We start from the raw sequence: 26,880 nt of genomic DNA, 5'->3' as shown, positions 1-26,880 counted from the left end.
CTCCAGCACTACAAGGCTGCAGTGCTAACCACTGAGCCACCGTGTGGCCCCTACAGTCACCCTAACATTTTATGCCCCCAAATTACAATGTTCTCCTCCAAATGTCCTACAGTATTAAGTCCCTCTCCTCGTGCCCCAGTTTAAACTGGGGGAAACTAGAGGGGGCATTAAATTGGGGCAGCTGGAAGGGAACATTAAACAATGAAGGTAGTTGGAGGCAGGCATTAAACTGGGGGCAACTAGAGGTTGATATGTCCCCCTCAGGCTACCCTCACGGTTTAATATCCTCCTCCAGGTGCCCCAGTTTAATGTCCCCCTCCAACCACCTTCAGTTTAACTGCTCCCTACATCTGCCCCCAGTTCTCTCCTTTTGCTCACACATACTGTCTCTTCTCTCCTCTTTATCTTCCATCAGTCTCCATTCCCAGCAGCTTGCTCTTTCTGTGTAACACAACCACACTTTCCTGTGTGCTCCGCCCACGAACACGTCTTATATACTAGTGAGCGAAATGACCTTTTGATGACGTCATCAAAGGTCCTTTAGCCGACTTGCCATTTGGCATCTACCTTTATCCTACACCCTATGTGGGCCAGTCAGAGACAGCAGAGGCCTGGATGTAGCCTGCAGGCCGTACAATGCCCGCGTCTGGTATAAACCCTATTTGATCCCTAAGAAATGATTATAGGGGCCTCAGCTGAAGGGTATAACTGTTTATGTTTATAGACGTATCCTTCCTTGGTTTGTGTTCACATTTACATCATTTAATCTCTTCTTCTGGTCCACTGTAAGACATAAGTATTTGTTAAACAATAAAATGGATCAGTCTAATGACAGATAATAAAAGATCCCGAGGGACCCTATTGACTATAATGGGGTCTGTTGAGTATTCATTATTTTCTCACTGACATTACCTGACGAGAAAAAGTCCTACAAGCTTGCAGGACTCTTTTATCTGTGATTTCAGATACATTCGAATGTAGATGTGAACATAACCATAACATTTCTTTTTGCTGGACAAGTCCAGATATGAGTGTCATAGAATGACCAACTGTGGAAAGCAATATGATTTTGTGATACTGTGTCACAAGATGTCTATTCTCATATGTTTCTATATTTGGCCACTCAACACTTGTTTTGTGCTGGAGCAAATATCAGAAATTGAAGGAACTGTCTGACAGCAGAGAGCAGTAGAACAAACTGATTAAATCTTACTGATTTAATGCTGAGAGATAAACTCTAGGCACCCAATTGTCTTTACCAGTGCCAGCTGCAAAGCCAGATGGACATGTGCTGAATTTGCGCACCAATTCACCATCACAGACACTGGCATAAGAAATAAACGCTCTACAAACAGAAGTCCAGCAGAACCTACAGTGATCTTGCAAGGCAGATCAAAAATAGGGGGAAGAATCAGAAGAATTAATGTCTCCAAGCCAAAAAGAAGTAATGTCAGAGTCAAAATCAGAAGAGAAGCAGATTTCCAGTAACAAGCTAAAGGTAAATTATAGAGCAGTCCAGCACAAACACAGGCAGCTGGATAAGCATTAAAAGGGTTTGAATATCCCTCCGCCGCTGCTAATTGGATCAGCATAGGAAAAGCCTGAAAACTTCACAGGGCAGCGCAGTAACCCTAAAGCAACAGCATCTAAACTAAGATTCGTCCCACAAGCATTTTACTAGCATGTCACAATATTGAATTGAAATGTATCGAATTGGCTTTGTAAAAAAAAATTGAGTCATTAATAAAATTTGAGCTATGGTAGGAGGGCCACATTCATATATATATATATAAATATATATATATATATATATAAAACTAAAGAACACTTTTATGACTTACGTCAGACAACCTCTTTACATTGAGTGTGATTTAGTGTAAACAATTACACAAATATTAAAAAAAAGTATAATATAAATTCATTACATATATAAACTATATATATAATAGTATTTGCAGTGGTGTTCTAAGTCCACAGAAGTAACATTCTATAGTTTTCTAATATTGTTTTTATTTTGCATTCTCATTATGCTAACTATTAGAACTCAGCTCATACACAAGCTCATAAAGTTATGAAGCCCGCCTTGTTTGTTTTACCTTCAGTAAAGTTGTAAGTACTGTAATGCATGCTTTCCAAATAGACAGCGTAGCACAAATAGACATGACCTGCTTCTTCAGTTCAATATAAATGTAAGACAGACAAGACAATGGCATGAGGTTATTTTCTCTGAGACTGGAGATGTGAGTCATCCCTAGCACATCCAAAGGAACAGAAGATTTCAATTTTGATAGAGACAAGCTTGTAAATATTTATTTTTAAACTTAGGAAGACATTTATTTCATGCTATTAAATTGCTTAAGTTTTCTTTACAAAATTAACCAAATTGTGGGCATTATGTATCAAAACTTAAAGTGCAGTCAGTGAGAGTTAAAGGGGTTATTTTTATCTTATCACAAAGTATAACAAAAAACAATGAATAGTAATTGCAATAGAATTTATCTTTATTTGCACAAATAGAATACTTGTGGACTCTAAAACCACATGAATACTGTGTTTGCCCAAAAGAAGAACCACCAGTCAGGACAGACTCTATGATAAAATTCGGGAAGCTCAAAAAATAATGTGCAAGTCAATTTATATAATATATGTAATGGCCAAATAAAAAGTGCACAAGTCAAGAAAATACCCAAATGGTGCAGCGGTAAAAAGCACACAGGCTGGAAAGATCCTGCATGTATCACCGCTACATTGCGACCTCCTCTATTATCATGAATTCTGTCCTGGTTGGTGGGTCCTTGTTTTGGACAGACTCAGTATTTGTGTGGTTTAAAATGTTTTTAGAGTGCTTAGTTTTGTATGGTATTTGTGCTAATACAGATAAATGCTATTCTATTAATGAGGTATGCACTTTTTGCTACAATTCCGTGTCTTTTTGGGGTTGTATGTGCATTTTTTTTGCAGTGGCTGCACTTAATTTTTCTGATTTTGTTTGTGGTACCCACTCAAATGTTGTATATGTATAAATGTTGTATATGTATAAATGTTGTATATGTATTCTGTGATAAGATATCATGCTGCAGCAGTTTCGCCAGTTGCAGACATTCGGGTTAACTCTGCTACATCTGTATAGCTATGGAAACTAGAGAAGATAAGAACATCTGTTGCCATTAAAAATTCAACTCTACATTTTATAAAGCCGGTCTGCAAATAAAAGTTGGTTGGAAATAGGAATCACCTTTAGTTCTTATCTGTATTAGTTTCTGTATATGAAGCCCACAAAGTGAATTGTGTTTGTTATTGGCAACAAGGTCGCTGAAGGGATTTCCAAGTGTCCAGACACTCTCCCGTTCACACGGAGTAAAAGTGCGTGTATTTTGGCAAAATACACGTGTAAAAAGAAGAATCCCATTGACTTCAATGACATTTTTTTACACGTGTAAAAAAAACACGTCAAAATACACATCAAAATACACGTCTAAATACATGTGTAAAATGTCATTGAAGTCAATGGGAGTCTTATTTTTACACGTGTATTTTTTATACGTGTATTTTGCCAAAATACGCGCGCGTTTACTCCGTGTGATTTTAATGCAGTAGAAAACACAGAATTACAAATGTAGCAAAAGGTTAACTTGACACTGCTGCGTGATCTTATCACAGCACACATCAAAAGACATTGAAATCCATTGAGAAAGTTGAATTAAAGTTTTGTGCTAGATTAGTTAACATCTTAGGTATCAAGTTGTTTGTAAAAAAACCCCCCAAGAACAACATATTGTTGCCTGTGGAAGAGTTGTGTTGAACACTGATATATAAATGATAAAACAGCATGGTACAATAAGACGTCAGTTTTATTAGGTTAGATTAAACCCATATGGTATCGTTGCCTTCATTTCACACATATTGATTTGTAAAAGCTCATATTCATAGCTCTGACCTAATGCAATAAGGGCTTTATTGTACTGGTGATAAATCCACTTCTATTTTTTACATAGATACCTTGGCAGTCAAAATTTGGACACCTTTTCCTCTTATGTTTATTCTTGTTTTTTTTTTTTTATCTTTTACATTACAGATTTATATTGGTATAAAGACATGAAAAACTATGAAGGAACACATGGATTTGAATAGTACATGAAAAAGTGTTAAACAAGCTAGAATGTGTTTTATAGTTTAGATTCTTCATAAAAAGCGCCCCCCTTTTGTTTTGATGATACTTATGTACACTTTTTACATTCTCTCAATCTCCTTAATGAAGCAGTCAACATGAATGGTATTTGAACAGTCTTGAAGGAATTTCCAGAGATGCTGATCACTTCTTGGTTGTTTTTCCTTTCCTCTGAGGTCCAACTCCTCCCTTACAAAGACATGGCAGTTGAAACCACAAAATCTTTCCATCTTTCCACTGGTCTAATGCCCTTTCCTTGTGTTCCTTGGCCTGAGTAATTAACTTCTTCTTAATATTATTCCTCAGTAGTGGATTCTTTGAAGCCATTTGACTATAAAGCTTTGATTCTTGCAGACTCCTCTGAACAGTTGACTATAAGATATGTCTGATACTTGATCTCTGTGAAGCCTTTATGTGGGCATTGTTAATTTGAGGTTTGTGGGCATTGTTAATTTGAGGTTTCTAAGCCTAGTAATGAATTTATTCTATGCAGCAGAGGTAATTCTTCTTCTTTTCTTCTTGGGTTGGTCCTCATGAGAGCCAGTTTCATCGTGGTGTTGGATGGTTATCATGACTGCAATTGAGGATACATTCAAAGTTCTTGAAAGTTCCAGATTGACTGACCCTCATGTCTTAAAGTAATAATGGTCTATTGTGTCTCTTTACTTAGTTAGGTGGTTCTTGCTGTTCTTATTTGGATTATAACAATACTAATGTTCTCAAACACCTTATGAAGGTAAGAAATTCCACAAATTAACCCTTGAAAACGCATAGATGTTAAATGAAAGCCATTCCAGGTTGACTGACTGAGACAATGCCAAGAGTGAGCAAAGTGGTCATCAAAACAAAAGGGGGCTAAGTTGAAGAAATGGTTTATTTAACGTGGTTTTATTTACTATTTTAAGGGATTGTCCACATATTTGTAGCAAATATCTGATCGGTGGGGACCAACAGGGAGTAAAGGATTTAAGCTGAGCTGCAGCTGCATTACCAGTGGTCATTGACCATAAAGGGACTGAGCCAACTGCTTCTGCCCCATGTTGTGTATAGTATGGGTGTTAGAAGTTGGCCTGTACAGCTAATCTATACACAGGATATCTGTTTGCCCCACACTGATGAGATATTTATGGCCTACCTTTTCATTCCATATTTGTTCCTTCATAGATTTCTTGTCTGCAATATGAATCTACAATGTAGATAAAAACCCCATGAAATATAAAGATATGCCCAAATTTTTGACTGGTCCTGCAGGTAAACTCAAGACTGCTTGATAAAAAGATACAATGGACAGCATATAATGTTCCCTTAAGATAAATGCTCCATATGCTTTGTAAAGCCACAGTCATGACAAAGTCTTGTAAATCTGCATTGTGGGATTTTCTCTGAATTAGATATTTAAAATTATTCAATGACTGTCAGTTTCCAAGACACATCGCACAGCCTGAAAACATGAATCGAATGTGTTCTTACGAGAGGCTATTTTTAGAAACAGTGATCATCTTCTAAGTGAGACATGCGGGTTGTATCTAAGAAGAAAATCAGCAAAGTCAGGAAATATATCACAGAAGAAAAGGAATGTCACAGGAGATGGCTGAGGGTCAGTCAATGTAGGAAACATTGTAGAAGTAGAAAAAACTCCACTTCTTTTAGCAATAAAATCTAAACTGGATCAATATTACATCAGTGCTAGAATAAACTGCTTAAAGAGGAAAGTTAGAGCAGGAAGAAATGAAAGGCACAGCAAGGAACAGAATGAAGGATGGTACAATAAACAAGAATAATAAGGCAATGGTGTGACTAAAGCAATGAATGACGGGTAAGTAGGAAGCAAATAGGGGGAGGACAATGATAAGGAAAAAGAATATTTGTAGATTTTTCTAGTAATTAGTTGCTAATACAGTATATTGTATCTGCATTATATATATATATATATATATATATATATATATATATAGTCATACACATTGTTTCTTAATTATTTACAATCTAAAAGGGAATCTGTCAGATCCAAAATGCCTCCTGAACCAATAATAATAGTAATAATAATGTAGTGGCCTTTTACTGGGCAGCACAGGTATGTTTCTGCTTGTAGTAAAGGCGCCTATTCTTGGTATTGGAGGTGTTTTAGACCCGATAGACTTCCTTTCAGACATGTTCTTCACTTAGTTTTGTTTAAATGTTCTAGAATTTAGCTAGAACAAGGAGTTGGTGAAGGCCTTCAGTTAAAAATAATGGAAGCAATGGAAGACCGACTTATTGCTTTAGGCAATACAATCCATGCAGAATTAATTATATATTACTTGTGCAAGTTACTTAACTTTGGTAAGTCAATTTTAGGAAGACTCACTAAAGACAAATAGTCAGAAATAGGGTTTAAAGATTTTGTCCAGGTTTATTTTTTATTTGCTAATTAGGCAAAACCCCCAAAAAACTGTCCCTGGTGCTCCCTGTACTTCCAGCACTGTCCGATCCTGCTGCTCAGCTGTCTTCTTGCAGTGGAATTCCTCACCAGCTGTGATGCCATGGATCGCTTCTGCTGAACCTGCTGATTGGCCTATCAGCCACCTCAGCGGCCTAGGGAAGGGACTTGAGGACATCACATGTAGTGAAGTCCTGTGTCCTTCACCGAGGCTGCTGATTTGCCCTGGTGGTCACGTGTGGTCAGAAAACAACGGAAGCTGCAGGACCAGACCGAGCTGGGAGGCACCAGAGAACTGGGGAGAGGTGAGTAAATTTTTTAATAATTTTTATCCTCTGTGTAATTAAAAAATAAGACTTTAGCCTGTACAACCTCTTTAAGAACTTCTTTTTTGGGGTGCAAGTCAGACTCCTGTTTTCTTAATAACTTCTAATATTTTAACCTTAGACAAATTGTGGTGGTAATAAGAATAACTTTATGAATAATAAGAAAAGTCCTTTAAAAATGTTGCTATTGGAAAATTTACAAATTTTGTATTTACTACTCATAATACTTTCCACTTTTGTGAAACCACTATATGTTTAGTGATGTATAGTACTTTGTAGAGCGCCTGCATGGTCTTGAAACTACTTCCCTACAACATTTGTGTTTTCTTCATGCTAATGCGATTAAATAACATGATTTCTAAAGAACTGTACTCCGAGCCCTTGGAGAATGTTTGTGTGGCACTAAAGGTCTACTTCATTAGATGTTGTCACTTATCATGCAGCTTATGCTCGCAGTAATGTTGCCATAATTTAACAGTTCACTAATCTTTTGGCAACTAAATATATCTTTTAATCTATAGAAATGCTAAGGTAAAAACGACTTGACTCAGTTCATGAGCTTTCTGTACTGAGTTGACAGCAAATGCTGCATAGCAACAAAAACCTTTGTGTAATATAAATTGAAATCGCAGATACAGATGGATGTATTTGAGAAGCCTCTCATATGTGATGGTGATTAAAATAGATATGCTTCCCTGGCACACCGAGCTGTTATCACTTGCACAGAAATGATGATGCGACTCATTTTTCTGCGAGCAGTTAATTGGTTCTGTACTTTACATGTTCACTATCCCCATCAATAAAGAGCACCTAATTATTTCTGACTCACTGGAATCATCCTATGCAAATGAACAGTTGATGGCAAAACCAGATTTATAAATGGGATCTATCTGGTGCTTTGTACTGTATATTTCAGTGTAGTTCTCATCTAGCTAAATATTGTCCTAACACATTGAGTGATGCAATGTAGAATATTCATGTCAACAGGCTATATATATATATATACATATAATATATACAGTCCTATGAAAAAGTTTGGGCACCCCTATTAATCTTAATCATTTTTAGTTCTAAATATTTTGGTGTTTATAACAGCCATTTCAGTTTGATATACATGAGTCCCCCTTTGACAACAATAACAAAGGATTAAGTCCCGCCCTTCCTATTTCCGGTCGAAGATCTCTTTCCGGTTTTGAGAGTTTGCCATGTCTAGCAGGGGTATAGGCATACTGTTTCGTGGTTACGACGAGCCTGCTGCAGAACCTCATTTGCTAAATGCTATACAGTATATATATTCATTTGCCGAATGCTATATATATGTATAGCATTCGGCAAATGAACACTGATTCTGCAGCAGGCACGTCCTTGCTTACGGGCAGGCAAGAGTTTTTCTCATTGGAATGAATAGTCCGATGTTAGACTCCGCCTCCTCAGACGAGCCTCTGGCAGAACCAGCGTTGATTGGCCAAATCACTGGCAACTGGCCAATCAACGCTGGTCTATTCATTTCAATGAGAAAAAGTCAACTGGTAACAGCATACTTACCTGCTCGTAGCAAGGACGAGCCTGCTACACAATCAGCCTTCATTTGCCGAATGCTATACACTGTATACCATTCAGAAAATGAGGTTCTGCAGCAGGCTCGTCGTAACCCGAGGACCATACCCTGAAGTACATACCCAGCCCTGGTTAATTCACTAAGGAACAGGAAGTCTTCTTGCCGCCCTTCCATTGCGCATGTGCCAACCGGAAGTTCGCAGGGGGACTCATGTATATCTAATAACTGATGGACACAGTAATATTTCAGGATTGAAATGAGGTTTATTGTACTAACAGAAAATGTGCAATATGCATTAAACCAAAATTTGACCGGTGCAAAAGTATGGGCACCTCAACAGAAAAGTGACATTAATATTTAGTAGATCCTCCTTTTGCAAAGATAACAGCCTCTAGTCGCTTCCTGTAGCTTTTAATCAGTTCCTGGATCCTGGATAAAGGTATTTTAGACAAACAATTCAAGTTCAGTTAAGTTAGATGGTCGCCGAGCATGGACAGCCCGCTTCAAATCATCCCACAGATGTTCAATGATATTCAGGTCTGGGGACTGGGATGGCCATTCCAGAACATTGTAATTGTTCCTCTGCATGAATGCCTGAGGATTTGGAGCGGTGTTTTGGATCATTGTCTTGCTGAAATATCCATCCCCGGCGTAACTTCAACTTCGTCACTGATTCTTGAACATTATTCTCAAGAATCTGCTGATACTGAGTGGAATCCATGCGACTCTCAACTTTAACAAGATTCCCGATGCCGGCATTGGCCACACAGCCCCAAAGCATGATGGAACCTCCACCAAATTTTACAGTGGGTAGCATGTGTTTTTCTTGGAATGCTGTTTCTTTTTGGACGCCATGCATAACGCCTTTTTTTTTATAACCAAACAACTCAATTTTTGTTTCCAAAATGAAGCTGCCTTGTCCAAATGTGCTTTTTCATACCTCAGGCAACTCTATTTGTGGCGTACGTGCAGAAACGGCTTCTTTCTCATCACTCTCCCATACAGCTTCTATTTGTGCAAAGTGCGCTGTATAGTTGACCGATGCACAGTGACACCATCTGCAGCAAGATGATGCTGCAGCTCTTTGGAGGTGGTCTGTGGATTGTCCTTGACTGTTCTCACCATTCTTCTTCTCTGCCTTTCTGATATTTTTCTTGGCCTGCCACTTCTGGGCTTAACAAGAACTGTCCCTGTGGTCTTCCATTTCCTTACTATGTTCCTCACAGTGGAAACTGACAGGTTAAATCTCTGAGACAACTTTTTGTATCCTTCCCCTGAACAGCTATGTTGAACAATCTTTGTTTTCAGATCATTTGAGAGTTGTTTTGAGTAGCCCATGATGCCTCTCTTCAGAGGAGATTCAAATAGGAGATCAACTTGCAATTGGCCACCTTAAATACCTTTTCTTATGATTGGATACATCTGGCTATGAAGTTCAAAGCTCACTGAGGTTACAAAACCAATTTTGTGCTTCAGTAAGTCAGTAAAAAGTAGTTAGGGGAATTCAAATCAATAAAATGATAAGGGTGCCCATACTTTTGCACCGGTCAAATTTTGGTTTAATGCATATTGCACATTTTCTGTTAGTACAATAAACCTCATTTCAATCCTGAAATATTACTGTGTCCATCAGTTATTAGATATATCAAACTGAAATGGCTGTTGCAAACACCAAAATATTTAGAACAAAAAATGATTAAGATTTAATAGGGGTGCCCAAACTTTTTCATAGGACTGTATATATATATATATATATATATATATATATATATATATATATATATATATATATATAATACAAATGTCCTGTGCCTATGGTGGCAGGAGCCAGAGGGTGTCAACTTAATACTGTACATTATTATCTTCATAGTAATTTAAAAAATCCAAACAATGGTAGTGGTACAGATATCTGCTGGTCTGCGGCAACAGTGCAGGAGCAATGTTACTTGGAAGTGACTGGCTTGCTATACTGTATAGAGGTGTCATTCTTAAACACTGTAGGAGACGACTATCAGGCTGAGCCACAGACCACCACATGGTGATTAGTGATTATTAGCGATTATGTGTCTGTGTAGCATGCATAAATATATATATATATATATATATATATATATATATATATATATATATATATATATATACATATATACTAATATGTTTATGTGAAAAGCCCTCTTGTCACCTGAGTTGTATACAGCTAGTAAGGCTTTGATCATACTTCCAGTGGACGCTCCTTCTGCAGTCTCTATGGGAGATTCTATCATATCTGACTGGAAGGATTGCACAGCATGTAGTACTATTGTTACTGTCAAAATAATGGATATTGTCATGGAACATGACGAACCCCATTATAAGTTATAAAGTCAGCTAGGTGCCATTGCTGTCCATTATGTGACAAATCTGGTATTCTGCAAAACTAAAAAACTTGATGGAACTATGAACAGAAACTAAACACAAAAGAATTTGGAAATAGTGTAAAATAAATAAAACAACCTAAACCTAAATCTACGTAAAAATTGGTGTGCTTTACACCTAAATCGGAAGTTGATTCAACGTTTCTGTGCAGCACTATTTTCCCATCAAAACGTTGGGCATCTTGGTAGTTCCTGACAGAGTTACAATGGAGTCCAATTCAATATCCCTGCAACCTTATTAACTGAATCATAATGCAGTTTCCTTTAATACAATACTATTAAAAGAAAATGTATTGTCACCAACGTATTGTCACCACAAGGCTGTCTATCACTGCCCCCAAATACTTTAAACCACCCCCATAGTGCTATGGCTGTTAGTGCTTTTATTCTTTATTCAAATGAGGATGTTGGAGCACAGGGGGAGTTTTCTTTTATTACTAAGCACTGCTGCATCTGCACTAAACACATCCATCCTGCATCAGCTCCTTCCCCTGAGCAGTGGGAGAATCAACTCACATTCATTAGAATAAAGAATAAAAGTGTTTTTTGTCAGCTTCTCTGGGGCTCTGAAACATATGAAAGGTATAATTTTTATTCTTCTAACAGCATCTACAGAGTGAGATCTATGAGAGTGGTTTAAAGGTAGCTGGGGGCAGTGATAGACTTCCTTAAAAGTGTACCTCTAGTTATAAACAGCTTTACATATATGAATAGTAAAAGTGAATGCAAAAAACTTTGTAATATATCTTATTAGGCTGAGTAACTTTCTACATATTAGTTTATGACAGGGGTAGGGAACCTTGGCTCTCCCGCTGTTGCGAAACTACAACTTCCAGCATGAATACTTGCTCTGCTGTTCTTGGAACTCCTGTGGAAGTGAATGGAGCATGTTGGGAGTTGTAGTTTCACAGCAGCTGGAGAGCCAAGGTTCCCTACCCCTGGTCTATGAAGAGGGGAGGGGAGATATAAAGCTGCTGGAAAAAACAATCAAATAATTGCTGCTGCTTCACTCTGCTACTCTGTGCTCCTTAAACATTGCTAGGATTATAGATAACAGGATACCTGTGCACAGAAAGAGTTAATAAATCAATTATCTAGTTGGCAGAAGCTCCTACTCCACTGTTCACTTCCCTGTAGAGCTCTATGTCCGAGGACGGATACGGAGACAGAGTCTTATGTGAACAACACAGAAAACAGAAACAGATCTCCTTCATGAGATATACTACAAAGTTTCTTATATTCAAATGCACTATTCATTTATGAAAAGATGTTTATAACTGGAGGTACTAATTCTAAGAAATGAATTCCATAAATGTATTCTCTAAAGCATTAATCTTCAAGAAAGGCATCTATGGCAAATGTACAGAATATGTTAGTAGTTCCATCAGCAAACCATCCGCATCTATTTCATATGAGAAACAAAAATCAAAAAAAGGAAATGTCAATTTACCAGCAAATTCCCGCTGGCAGTTCATGAATGTTTTACCGAGCAGGAATTAGAAACAATTCTATGAATGTGTAAACCAAGTGAATTGCTTTATTTGCCTATAGCTTGTAGGACTGTAGCTAAGATGACATTTGCATTGGAATATACTGTACACAGTAAATGATACATCAGTTTGGTGTTTATAATGCCACAGTAGATTTGTAAATATGGGATTGAGTAACACTTATTGTATATAGAACAGGACTGAATATTAAAAGGAGTCTATCATTAGAAAAACACCTTTTTAACTAATGGCATTTTGGAATAGCCTTTAAAAAGTTTTTTCTACTCCTACCTTCCATTCTTTTCTTCTCCCCTTCATTTCTGATAAAATCAGGTTCTTCTGTTATTCTGATTACGATCATGAGGCACCGGGTCGTTCCCTCTGTACTCCAAGCACCCTCCGCGTCATAAATTTCCACCACCCCTTAGCTCATTGTGTTCACTCCCCTCTTCTTCTTCTCCATATCTCCTGCCTTTTGCAGGCAACTGACACAGTGCTGTAATAGACCACTGGAAAATATCGGCCCAGGTATGCACAGTTGGTTTTGCTCGAGTCGCCATTTTCCGGTGGTCTGTTACAGCACTGTATCTGATGCCTGCGAAAGGTAGAAGATATGGATAAGACGAAGAGGGGAGTGAACACAATGAGCTAAGGGGTTGTGCAAAGTTATGATGCGGATGGTGCTCAGAGCACAGGGGGAAAACCCACAGTGCTCCATGATCGTAAATAGCATAACAGAAGAAACAGATTTTATCAGAATATGCCATTAGTTTAATAGGTGTTTTTCCAATGATAGACTCCATTTAAGAGGTTTTTAGTTATTTAAAAACATAGAAAACACAAAGCTTTATGTCATAACATATAATATGGTAGTGGTGAAGATTGTGGTGGTGACACCAAATACATATGGTTCTGTGAGTGCATTCTGTTCTATATAGACACTTCACAGATGTTGTTATGGTAAAGTTGGAAAGCCCACAGGTATGTCTCATGACCACATAGATGTTAAGTTACAGGAGTAACCTTTGCCTTACATTGATACCTCTCCGAACCATGATGATGAGATATTTTAATGATGGATTTTCTCCTATTATGTATTTTTTATACTGTCTATCTGCGTGTGTATATTATAGTGTAATGGTTTTAAGCAGGTGTGGAAAAAATGCTGTATTAAAATGAAGTGAATGAACACTTGCACATAGTTTTTGAAGGAACATGGAGGTTGTTCCAAACTTCGTGAAGAATTAACCATAGATGTTCTGCAGATGTAGTCTTGCTCACATCCTTCATGTAATCCTAGACAACTGTATTATGTTGAGCTCTATGGGAGCCATATTATCTTATAGAATTCTGCCTCCAAACGGCGGTCACACCAAATATTGGCTTAATTTAGATTTCTCTTTTGTTCACTCACATAACAAATCTAAACATAAAAAAACTGATTGTACCTATATGTATAGTAATATTCTACAGTTCAATAAGTATCCAATCCAGGTTCCTTTCCTTAGAATAAAGATTCATTTTAATATCATTTTACAGCCACATGCCTTGTGCACAAACCTCTAGATGCCATTACCTGCAATTAGACTTGAGATTCTGTGACCAAATATTCAAAATGCGGTGACGTCTTATTCTGTCTGTCATAGTAATTGACTGCATTAGTGGGAAAGAGTAACCATAGATGTCTGAACAAACAGTACTGTGCTAGAGTTTTAGAGAGGTGTGCAAAAAATGCTAAAAATTAAGAGAACTTTCAAAAATAGAAGCGTTCATAGTTTTTTTTTGTCAATTAACAAAATGAAGTGAATGAACAAAAAAAATGAACAAAAAAATCTAAATCAAATCAATATTTGGTGTGACCCTGCTTTGGAGGAGGAGTTCTGGAAGTGATAATATGGCCCCAACAAAGCTTAGATGTCAACAGTGTCTGGTATGAAGAGACAGAAAGATTTCAGCAAGTCTACATTCACGGAAGACCTGGGGTTAGTTCTCCAAGATGTTTGGAACAACCTCCCTGCCAAGTTGCTTCAAAAACTGTGAGCAAGTATTGTAGTGTGTAGGAGAATTGATGTGGTATTGAAGGGTTGTCACACCAAATATTGCTTTGATTTAGATTTCTCTTTTGTTCATTAACTTTTTGTTACTTGATGAAAATAAACTATTAACGATTCTATTTTACGTTGCAGCAATTTTTATATGCCTGCTTAAAACTTTTGCAAGGTACTACACTGTCTACCAATAAGTATTTGGACACCCATGCAAATGAAGATATCTGCGGTCGTGATGTACGACATGCCTTCCACCATTAAATAGGAAACAGCATTGGCATTAGTTGCATGCAAGATGCCACAAAGTGCAGAGTTGTCCAATATCAAGAAAGGGGTAATTGTCAGGTACCACAGAAATTGTCGATGCTTAAGGGACATAGCAAGCGAACTGAATTACCCAAAATCAATAGTGGCCTATGTGATTACGAAGTGGAAGGTGAACAGTGATTGTCGGAATGTGCCAACGAGTATTGCTTTTTTGCTGCGGCCAGCTAGGTGGGGCCTTAGACTAAGGGTCCATTCACATGGAGGAAAATGGTGAGGAATTTGGTGTGGAATTTCAGCGCTAGCAGAAAAAGGAACCCATTGAAGTCAATTGGAGGCTTTTTTTTTTTTTTTAGCACTGAAATTCCACACCAAATTCCTCACCATTTTCCTCCATGAGAATCAACCTTAAAGGTGTTGTCTCATCAAGATAATCTAATTTTATTATTTAACTTTCTGCTGTCAGTTGATATTGCCCTGGAAGCTGTCGATCCCTGCAAGGAAAATATAGTACTACATATAATGGATGGAATAATGTATCATGTTATAGATGTGGAGCCAAATCTGTAAGGGCTACTCATTATTAGTGTGTCAACTTGATGACATCTATATACCCATGCAGGACATATAGAAAGGTGCTGATATCTCATCTGCAGCTCACCCCGCGTAGCAAGTCACAGCCAAAAAACGATGTGGAAAAGACTGTCGGAAACTCATTGCGGGCTTTCTGCCCCTATTATATCTATACGGAAAATGCCTGCGTTTCCGCAGATATAATTGACATGCTGCGATTTACAAAAACAGAAGCATTTTTTAAAACGGCAGCATTTTCACAGTGGTTTTATTTGCAACGTGTAGATGAGATTAGTTAGAATCCCATTCACTTTGCAGGTACTGTAAAACGCTGTGGTTTTTTTGCTGTGGCTTTAAGCTTCTCAGTTAAGAATTTTAGATTATTATACATTAAAGTCAAAAGTATATGATTGAAAGGCTATGACTATTTACAAGTAACAGACAGCAAAGTCCATCAGCTGGTTTACCCCGAGCAGCTGTAAAATGCAATATAATGCACAGCTCACAAAAATCAACAGTCATGGAGGTTTATAACATAAAATGCTTCGGGTGGATTAAAGACAATTTAGAAACTGAATCCATCAGCATAATAGGATCAGTTTACTATAGATTTGCTCTGTAATATTTATTAGAGAGATAGCCACAGAGCTTATGTTCTCAGAGACTATAATGTCCAATTCAATGCAATTAGCTAATAGCAACTTTAATCCGGCATCCATATTGACAGTTCTTCATTAACCAGTCTTGCAATAGCTTTTGATTAACAATGTCTAATTGTTTTGCTGCTGCAACAGAATACATATGCCATAAGAAATACAGGGTTATGTCAATGGGTCATGAAACAGATGAAGGAAGTTGATCCTCCAACAACTGACTGATCTTTGTATCAACAATTTAGTATACTGTTTGGATGCCTGTAAAGGTTCCCACTCCCTAAGGAGTGTTATTATCCCCTGACCCTGCTCTATAGTCTCTCAACATGCCAAACTAGTATCACTACGCCGTTCTGATGAGATCCAAAAGATTGAAACAGCTCTGTCCACAGCTGGGAATCTGTTCCTTTTGGAATAGAAATACTAGTTTGGCAATAATCCCCGTATCATGCTATTAGGTTTATTGAAAAAAGTCATGCATGATGTTTAAGGGGACTGTCCTAACAGGTGGCTGCTTTCCTAATTACACCCTGGGAAACAGATTTGCATATATTTCCCATAATTCTTCAGTGGAGTGAAAATGGCTTGTAAGTCTCCATATACACCTGTAAAGGTGCCCACTCCCTAAGGAGTGTTATTATCCCCTGACCAAAGTAATAACAAGCAGATATTACCTTTATTGTACTTAAACATATACCCTACCAGGAGAGTTAGAGGGAAGTTCATCGGAACAGTTAGGTCTTCAATGGCGAGATGAATAATAAAACATGTTAGGTTATACAATACAAATTTCAATGAGATATTAAGAATACTATTTCAAGAAAATGCAGTTAGCATATACTTTGGTGTACGTTGATGTGAATGTCTGTCTATTTGGAGAAATCTGACATTGATCAACTGAAAATGACACACACAATATCCACATAAATCCTATTTAGGGCTCCCATGTCTTAATTTGTTCCATTCCCATATTTTAACTTAATATAATTGAAATTTCTAATATACTTATATTAGTAAGACCAATATTGGATACCCTCATCTTGAAGGGAACATGGGTTCAGGCCTGAGCAAACTTCAGGATATTTGTGTCCCAAACTGGTATAATGTTCATGTATGGGAGCCCTACACACAACATACGGTCACAAACACCACACCACAACATTTAAGTGATCTCCTAGACTAGTTCTCCTAGGTAAATCAATTAAATGTGACTGTACCAAGAAGTCACAGAATGAATTAATAAAAAAAACTATACTGGAAAACTGACATATGCATGCTGTGCCCATAAGTGCGTGGTTCATTCCTTGGGTGTTTTAGTTGTCATCCTTTAATATATCATTATTTGTTAGTCAAGGGTAACCAATGGAGCTATTTACAACACTGTAGATACAGGCTCATATTGCTATCTGAAATATTAGATTTTAGCATTTAGGCGGGTGCTAGAGCCAGCTGCATGTGTCAGTTTCTTGAAATCCTGGTGGCGCCCACCTGTGAGGTCATAGTGAGAAGGGGCTTTTCCTCTGCAGACGGCTGCCTCGGGATCTCCTTCATCACCATGGCAACAGCCTTATCTGCCGCCCTAGCGCTTTTCCCCTACAATAGTGAAATACACATGGACTTGTGTCAGGAAAATATGATCTTGGCATAAATCCCCAAAAGAAAATCCCAATAGCCCCAAACAGAGTGAAACACAGTGAGCTAATGGCAGTGGTATGCTGAATGATTTCAAGCTAAGAAAGGAACACATACAGTAGGATTTAGGTAACCTTCAGTGTGTAGAATGGTCTTTATACTTAAGACGTGCGAGTAGCTTTGCATATAGTAAATTGAATTTTTTTTAGCAGCAACCTGATTGGTCTCTATGGAGTGGAGAAAAGAGATTGTCCACAAATTGAACCAACCTGTATAAAAGTTGGTGAGGTGTAAAATAAAAAAAACAAAATGTATATTCACCTGTTACCAATGATTCATTCTTTGCCCCTGTTTGGTCTCGTGCCAGTGCCTTTTGACAGAAATTTTGGATCCTACATGACCAATGGGACCAATCAGAGGCCTCACAGTCGCTGGAGAGGGACCAGTGACATTACTCACATATCTCAATGGTTCCTTGACGGTGACCACTCGGGCTACTGTTTAGTCTCAGTGGTCACCGAAGATGCAAGATTTCTGACAAGGAGGTTCTGACATGAGTCCAAATGGACACCAATGGCTGGCATTGGAGCCCTGGAGCTTTTCTTTTTTCATTTTTCACCTTCCCTAGCCTCCATACCGCTTGCTCCAATTCCTGAAAAATCCCTTTAAAGGGGTTGTCTGATTAGTAGAACCTCTATATGTATGACTTATCAGGATATACGAACATCATGAGGGTCTAACCCTTGAAATTTACTGCTGCGATCCAAAGTGGAAAGAAGATGCAAAGAGCTCTCAGAATAGGATTATCTAGTCATTGGGTAATGAATAATGATAATGGCCTTGCCCAGAATATCACAGGGGTTAGCACAGCTAATTTACTTAGGAAAATCCTTTTAGCAATTCATGCAATGTAAAAATCCTGTTAAACATTAGTACATGTAGGTTATTTTGTATGACCAAAGTAGAGAGAAAGTAATGGTCCTGCTCATAGCAACCAGAATCTAGCCATAAACTGCAACCACTTTTTAGACATAATTTATCACCTATATACAGGATACGTGATAAGAGTGTAATCTCTGGGGGTTCTTCCATTTGTTCTCCCACCAATAACAAGAACCTATAATATCTCACTTGAATGGAGCATCTATCATGGATAGATGATATAGAAGGAATATGATATGCAAGACATAAACATACTACTAAATGATGATTTGGATCCCTCTATGTAAACATAAGCTCCTCTACGTGATCAAAAACATGGCTGTCCCTAGAAAATTAGAAGCTTTGAATGGCTATACACTGTTTAAGGCCAAATAGCAAAGGGCAGCTAAAAAATTTGCAGAAAAAACAAACAAACTGCATTTCAGTTTTTTCTGCATTTTGTTTGATTTTTTTTTCTTCCCCTATTCAGTACATAGAGAAAATGCCTGCAATTCCGCAGTTAAAATGAACATTCTGCAATTTTCAAAAACGAAACTCTTCTGTAGCTCTTTGTTCCACAAAGTATGGATGAGATTCATGAAATTTCATTCACTTTCCTTGTAATGTAAAATGCAGTGTTTTTTTTTCTTCCGCTTCAGTTCTGCTATTTGCAATGTTGGGCTTTAGCCTTTTGGTGACATTTTACCACTTTTATTCAGTCAATGACAGCAGTGGCATGTTTCATTTGTTATTTGCAACATATTGTCGTCTTAACTACCCAAAACCAAAGGAGATAACCTGGACATGTGAAATCACCAGCGTATAATTTTACTTTATGTGCGATTGGGCATTCTAAGCCTATTAACTGGTTGTAGTTTCATCTAGATTTACTACTTTCCATTTTACCATTTTTCACCATAAGCATTGTCTAAGAGTCCATAAATTCAACCAATTCCCCATATCACTGTCATTAGTTCATAAATTTCATGTCATATTTCAGCAGCAGAAATTTTTATATATTTCATAAAAAATATTATACTGAAAAGGCACAGAGGAAGGGAAAAAATATTGGTTATTGGCATTAAATTTCATGAGTTATACATCAGTCTTCTTTTCTTTGGTAAACCAGATGTTTCTGGACAAAATATACATAAGCTAAATATAATAGTAGGGTGTTTAAATTCCTCCATCAAAGACAGAAAAGACATCAAATTTACCAAGAAGAGTTTCCCATGGTAATCCCCATGATAAAATCCATGTCATTAAATCTGCATAGAAAAGTGATGCTTTAATACCGTGATTCATGCTTGTGCGTAATAGTGTACTATATCCTCGCCTACTGCAGAACGAAGTGACCTGTGGAGAACCTAAACATGTCACATCCTCTCCAGTGCACCGAGCCTGGAACATGCTAGAAATACAATACAGTTTCATGCCATTAAGCTCACAGTGTTGCAGGAGGACAAAGCAGCATTTTCTCTTTAGACAGTTTTGTCAATTGTAAATCGAAATGAAATATAAAATCCTCACCGATCTCCAGGGCGAGGTTTATTTGTATTGTTATACATTTGCCATAGGGAATGGGAGTTCTCACGTATCATTAAAGGTGCTCCTTAAAATTTTATAAATATGTATGAATTAAAGAGCTGAGATCTTTGTAATATACAGATGCATAGTATTAGATAAATAATAGTATATGTATAACATTAGCTAACCCTGAGTCCTATCTATGGAAAACTGGATTATCCACCATTTATATCAGAGGATATTTACTAACATACCGTAGTGTGCCAAGGTGTACCAATCTAACACGGTTAGCCCCAGTCTCAGGGCCTGGCACATCCACTTTCACATTGGGCTCAACACAGAAGAACGTTTCCTACATTGACATGTGCTGTATATGTTCAATGCTGTACATGAAGGGGTCTTGTTGACTGGCTCATACCAAATGTTAAGCCACCCCCTTCTCTATCATTGCTGATCCATTGATGGAAAGGGGGGGGGCTAGCTTAACTATTTCAATATGTCTGTCAGTTAGCCCCCTTCATTTATAACACCAGTCACGTGTCAGCATGGGAAACTCTACTGTTTGGAGACAAACCCAGAATTTTTTTGCCCATAGTGTTTTTCCTATATTAAAATGCCACTTTAACACCTGCCACACAGTGAGAAACATTGTACAGTATATAAAACACTAAATATTTGAAACCTACACATTGCCTTAAGTACACACAGAGGAGAAACTATTTCTAAGGCTTGAAGCATGATTTAGCAAAAATGTGTTGAAGAGCAGATTGAGAGATGCCCATTGGCTTACATAGGAGCAGGACATGTGGGCTCCAAGGGCTGATAGTCCCCCAGTCACCATCCAACATCCCTTCAATGTATTATATGGCTTTCTGATACTTGCTTTGTCTCAAGTGCCAGTGATTTCATTTTTAGTGGATTGATAGAGTGCATTCATATACCAACCAAATAGTTGCATCCACTGTGTGCAGGACGGTGTGTAGGCTGCAGATTAAATTTACATTAGTACAAATCAATACAGTTTTCTAATGGAAATGCACCAGGTCATGCTGAGCTAAATAAAGACGTCTTCTTGCTCTATGATTACAGTAATATTCCTGACATCATCAGGGGAGTATTATCTATATGTAGTGCATTCCAATCATTGATTATAGATTACATAGTGTTAATAGATCTACGTTCATAGCCTAGCCTATATTTTACTACATCTAAAAGCATGCGTCTAAATGCAAACATTAATATACTCCTACACAAAGCAGTTTAGAACATGTATAGAGTATCAACAGCTAAGCATGCAAGTGAATGGATTCCTTGTATAGAAAAACAACCCACCAAAATAGGGGTCAAGTCACTTTTTGGAAGACTGAACCACTTTTTCTTCAAGGTCACACCTACTACCTGAAAAAAGCCATGACACTTTATTAGATCACATCTGTTGCCCTTAAATAACCATGTAGAGTGCAATAAAGCATGCTGTTCTCCATTATATTATGTATAATACATGTAATATTTGCTTCAATGCACTGCTTCTATCCAATGGTCAAGTCTAATTTAGTTCATATATTTACAATTGGCTGTGCCAAGACCATAGTCCGTGCCAAGATTCCTTGCATATCTATTATTCATGATCTATAGCTTGAGGAATAATTTCTGCACTGCAAATCCTGCACAGTATATAGCTAACCCAAGCAGCCTGGGTATTGGTTTGAAGATCTATGCAGGGAATTCTTAAAATAGTGTGCATCACTAAAGTGGTGGTTTGTACCTATAAATGGGAAATTCTTCCAGGATACCTTAATGTATTAATTGAGAAGGGATGAGACTTTCTCTCAGCCAAAGAACTCTATGAGATGACTGGAGCCATGTTGCATATATACATCACTAATGGTATATACCTTTTTGTTAAGAATGACTTTTGTATTCAATTGGGGATAAACCATTAGTTCAAAACACATTATTAAAGGGATTTAAAGGGATAATTATTAATTAATGATCTATCCTAAGGATGCTGTATCAATTGTGGTCTGACACCACAGACTTCCATGAATAGTTGTTTGAAGTAGCAGTGCTGCTCCCTGTCATGTGACATCCCTTCAATGGCATTGTTTGCAGCTTGCAACAGGCTGAGCTGTGATACCAAGCACAGGTGCTATACAAATGTACGCTAGGTTCACGCCTGCATTCAGGTTTCCGTTCTTTGGGACCTAAAAAATGAAAACTCAATCTGCGTAAAAAGCGGTTAACTGCGGAAACCAGTGGGCCCCATAGACTAATGGGTCTGACAGGTTTCTGCCCGAAAAATGGAGAGAGAAAAGACTTGCTTGCACATTCCACATTTTTTCAGCGGATTCAAGGGTAGAAACACCGAACGTAGAGCTGTCGCAGGTGTGAACATAGTTGTGCGGTGCTGTGTTTTTTGCAACACAGGGCCCTGACCTCAAATATTATTTAATATAAATTTAAAAAAATGTCAATTGTACTTTTGGATGGAAAAACCATCCATTAAATGATGGACAGCAACGGATCCTGAGGGATCTCTCCAACTGTTCTGAGGGACATCTTGTAGAAGTTTTTTGGCCAGGATTTCTACCAGACACTGTGCTGGAGACCGCAATGCAGATGTGAAAGTAGCCATAGATGCAAAGTGCCTTTGGAAGTATGAGGATGATAACAGTGTTATCTCCATGTTTGTAACCATTTTGTACTGTTCTATGGTTTTTGATTTTTTTAAGGGAAGTTTGAATTTTTTTTTAAATCCTGATGGCAACATAACTAAGATTGAAATATAGAAATATGGATCAAATTGGGGCCATATCTGAGCATTTACATGCAGATCACTGAATATAAGGTAAGAAAATGAACAAAAAATTATTTTATGTGAATATAATTAAAAGGCTTTTTTAAACAATAGGTTTCTTTTGCTGAGTACTGTGAAACCTTTCTTGAAAATATCAACGATTTGTAAGATTCCTTGACCTTTCTAAATTCAATGAACGTTTTGCTTCCATTTTAACATATGTTGGGTCTCATGACAGACACATTATCTGGTCCAAGCACCTGTTATGTTACTGCCTCCTCCGTTGTAAAATTATCTCATAAATCGGGTGCCCGCTGCTGCAGATTTGCTGCTGCTATGTTAATTTAATGGAAATGACAATGTTATGGATGAAATAATGTAGCAAATAATATGAAGGATCAGCAGGCCTAATGAAAAGAGCAAGTTATACCCATATGGAAGCAATTCTCCCATTTATCGATCACAATCATAATTGTATTACTAAACTAGATCCCCGGACGCAAAATTATCCTCCAAATGGCCACCATCCTCATAAATTGCCATTTTGGTTTGTTTGTGTATTTATTTAGCCATTTATTGCATTACTGTCTATTTTTTGTTTTTTTTTTGACAATTTTATATGGAAATATCTAAAGGTAGGTCCTGTATATTGTTATGGGCAATACTGGGTTTTACAGGCCAGTTCAATAGTGCAAGCGGTTTCTGGAGCAAAATCAGTCTTCCTGCTTATTGAGCAGAGAAACTTGGTATTGTATACTTTTAACAGGCTTTTATATGTCTTCCCTGGCTAAGCAAGACATTAAAGACATTTGGAGAAGACATGTATTCTCTAAAAGATCATAAGGGCAAAGGGTAGCTGAAAATATAGTTGCTGCCAACTTTCTAGCGATTGATTTAATGATAGAATAAAGTACACTGAAGGGTTAAAGATCAGAAAAGAAGAAAACTGTGCATTAAATTAAATATATAGAATGGAGAAGGCAAAATAATAGTGGACTAGTAGCTCTAAATAGTTCTTCCAACCCAGAGCCCAGCAAGTCAGTTCACCAGTCTTTGTACAAGCGGGACCTCTTTGATATAACTACCAAAAATAGGATTGAAAAGCCAAGAATAGGGGAAGTCGTCTCAAAGAAGATGGCCAATATGCTTGATATCTGGTGGAACTACAAATCTATTACTATAAATCTGGTTTGGATAATGGGGTGGTCTTCTTGAAGAGGTAGTCTTTTGAAGGGGTTTCACATTATACACATTTTAACTTTAGCACTAGGGTTGAGCTGATCTTGACTTTTCAGGATCGATTTTAAAATCCGATTTCCGATCATTTTTCATTCGAACCCGATCTCGATCCCAATTCCGATTCCAATGCAAGTCAATGGGATTTTTTTTATTAATCAGAGATCGGATTTTAAAAGCAATCCTATTCACTATACAGCATGGAATCTAACAATTGTTAGAATCCACGCTGTGTAGTGAATCACTAAAGTAGCCAGAGGATTTTTTTTAAATCCTTTGGCTACTTAGTCCCCCCTGGTGTCCACTTACCTCCAGAGATGGCTGGTCCGGTGCCTTCCTTCTTCTTTGCCTCGCTGCCGCTCCACGTTGCTCTTCTCCCTTCGCTGCCCCCTCCCTGCCAGGTTAGGAGAGTGTGGGCAGGTTAGGAGCGTGTGGGCGGGTACTGGGAGGGGAGATGTCACGTCTCCCCGCCCTGTACCCGCCCACACTCTCCTAAGCCACAAGCCCCACCTACCTAGCGTTTTAAACACTAACCTGGGAGGCGGGGCAGCGAGGCGAGAAGACTGCAGCATGGAGTGCAAGCAAGGACAAGAAGAAGGAGGGCACCAGAGCAGCCATCTCTAGAGGTAAGTAGCTCCTAGAGATGTTTAGTTTAGCCTCCCATTCGAATGAATGGAGGCAGCTGGAGCGCAGGGGGTTAAGGATGCGTGCCGGCTGCTTCCATTCATTCCTATGGAACTGCAGCGGAGCCTTCACACTGAGTATACAGCGTATACTCAGTGTGAAGGCTAAGCAAAGCATTGTGAGAAAAGATCACCGATCTCGATCCCACATAAAAAGATTGTGTTCGGAATTCTGATCGCGATCGTGAAATTTTCTCAATCGCCAATCGGAATCCGATCTTTTCCGAACACGTTCACTCAACCCTATTTAGCACACATACTACAGAAAAGACTATATAATACTTTAGCCACTTATATGATGACACTATAAATTGTACATGTTGGTGTGGAGTCTTATTATGGAATAGTAAAATAATGTATTAGATAAATAAAATGAAAGCATCATGGGGTGGAAGTGTTCTAGAGCAAAACTGAAGTGCAAAAGTAATTAAAATGGAATTTTTTTCCCGTTACTTATAAAATTGTTATATTTTATCAATAATGTGTAAAAGTAAAGATAAAAGCAAACAACGGAAAAAAACTGGCCTGTTCTATTTCTGCATATAACAAAGCGCTGAGACCAGCAAAACAGCAGATATTAGTTCATTAGATGAACCGGCACAGATACTGTATATCAATGTGGTTTGACAGACTAAAGGAAAGAATGGTTTAAGAAATTATAACAGGATGCCTTAGGCTGGGATGAATGTCAACCCCAAATGGCAAGAGAGGGTTTATTGAAATAGAGCCACCCAAGCCTATAAAACCATTATGAATCTATTTTATATCACACTATATCAAACAATAGGTTTATTGAAGAATGAAAAACAGGTTGCAAATGTGATATGTCCACCACAGTTACAAGATTTGCTTTTTTTCTCAATAAAACTGACAGCGTTTTATTGAAAAAAAATGCAAATATTGCAACCATGGTGGGCATATCACATATGCACCCTGTGCAAATACTTTAGGAACCTGTAGTTGAGGACTGGTCCACTTCTGCGTTCAGTATTCCTTTTGGGAGTCTGCTTGGGGACCCCCGAATGGAAACCTACACACATTAAAAAGTGCCTAGATAAGAAACCGCATGGACCTCATAGACTATAATGGGGTCCATGTGGTTTCCGTTCGAGTCCACACAAAACATGTGGATAGAAAAGTGCTGCAACTGCGTGTGTTATATGGATCACACTCATACCTCCCAACCGTCCCGATTTCCGCGGGACAGTCACGATTTGGGTGACATGTCCCGCGGTCCCGGTTGGAGGGAGGTATGTCCTGATTTCAACTCAAATCGGCGTCCAGAGGACGCCGATCTGAGTTGAACACATACGCGGCTGAAGCAAGGAGCTGACACAGATCAGCTCCTCGCTTCGCCGCTGCCCGCCTCTCTCCCTGACACATATGCGGCTGAAGCTGCTTGCGTGCTCGCTTCGCCGCTGCATCTCTCTCTCGCTGACACATGCGGCTAAAGCGAGGAGCTGACCTGTGTCAGCTCCTCGCTTCGCCGCTTCCGCCGGCTCCTGGCTTGTAGACGCGATGTACAAGACAGGAGCCGGCGGCAGCGGCTTCAGCTGCATGTGTCAGGGAGAGAGGCGGGCAGCGGGGAAGCGAGGAGCTGACCTGTGTCAGCTTCTTCCTTCAGCCGCATGTGTCAGCGAGAGAGGCGGGCAGAGAGCAGCGAGGGAGCGGAGGAGAAGGTAAGTTTAATGTGGAGGTGGAACGTGAATCTGGGGGCAGATGAAGGAGAGGACGGCATGACACTGGGGGCAGAGATGTGGGGACATAAATCTGGGGGCAGAGATGGAGGGACATGAATCTGGGGGCAGAGATGGAGTGGACATGAAACTGGGGGCAGAGATGTGGGGACATGAATCTAGGGGCAGAGATGGAGGGACATGAATCTGGGGGCAGAGATGGAGGGGACATGAATCTGGGGGCAGAGATGGGGGACATGAATCTAGGGGCAGAGATGTGGGGACATGAATCTGGGGGCAGAGATGGAGAGGACATGAATCTGGGGGCAGAGATGTAGGGACATGAATCTGGGGGCAGAGATGGAAGAGGAACATGAAACTGGGGGCAGATGAAGGGTGTATATGAAACTGGGGGAGAGATAGAGGGGGGACGTATAATTTACGGGTGACTGTAGGAGGATTATACTGTGTGTGGGCACATGAAAAATTAACAAG

At 38.6% G+C, this 26,880-nt stretch overlaps 1 protein-coding gene across 3 annotated transcripts in view; it reads right to left on the bottom strand.

The window, feature by feature from the left end:
• PEX5L (peroxisomal biogenesis factor 5 like) overlaps positions 1–26,880 on the bottom strand; it is a 231,033-nt gene that overhangs the window by 76,757 nt on the left and 127,396 nt on the right. The window contains exons 2-3 of one of the 3 annotated variants that reach the window (XM_075268640.1): positions 21,326–21,391; positions 17,402–17,506 (exon numbers count right to left, since the gene is read on the bottom strand). The exons of 1 other annotated variant lie outside the window; for it this stretch is intronic. In XM_075268640.1, coding sequence (XP_075124741.1) covers positions 17,402–17,506; positions 21,326–21,391 — 171 coding nt within the window. The remainder of the gene's footprint in view (positions 1–17,401; positions 17,507–21,325; positions 21,392–26,880) is intronic. One more of the 3 variants, XM_075268641.1, reaches the window with a different exon arrangement.

The sequence above is a fragment of the Leptodactylus fuscus genome, chromosome 3 (assembly GCF_031893055.1).
Source record: "Leptodactylus fuscus isolate aLepFus1 chromosome 3, aLepFus1.hap2, whole genome shotgun sequence".
NCBI classification, from domain to species: Eukaryota; Metazoa; Chordata; class Amphibia; order Anura; family Leptodactylidae; genus Leptodactylus; species Leptodactylus fuscus.
Note: the sequence above shows the minus strand (reverse complement) of the source record. Positions and strands in the feature narration are given on the sequence as shown.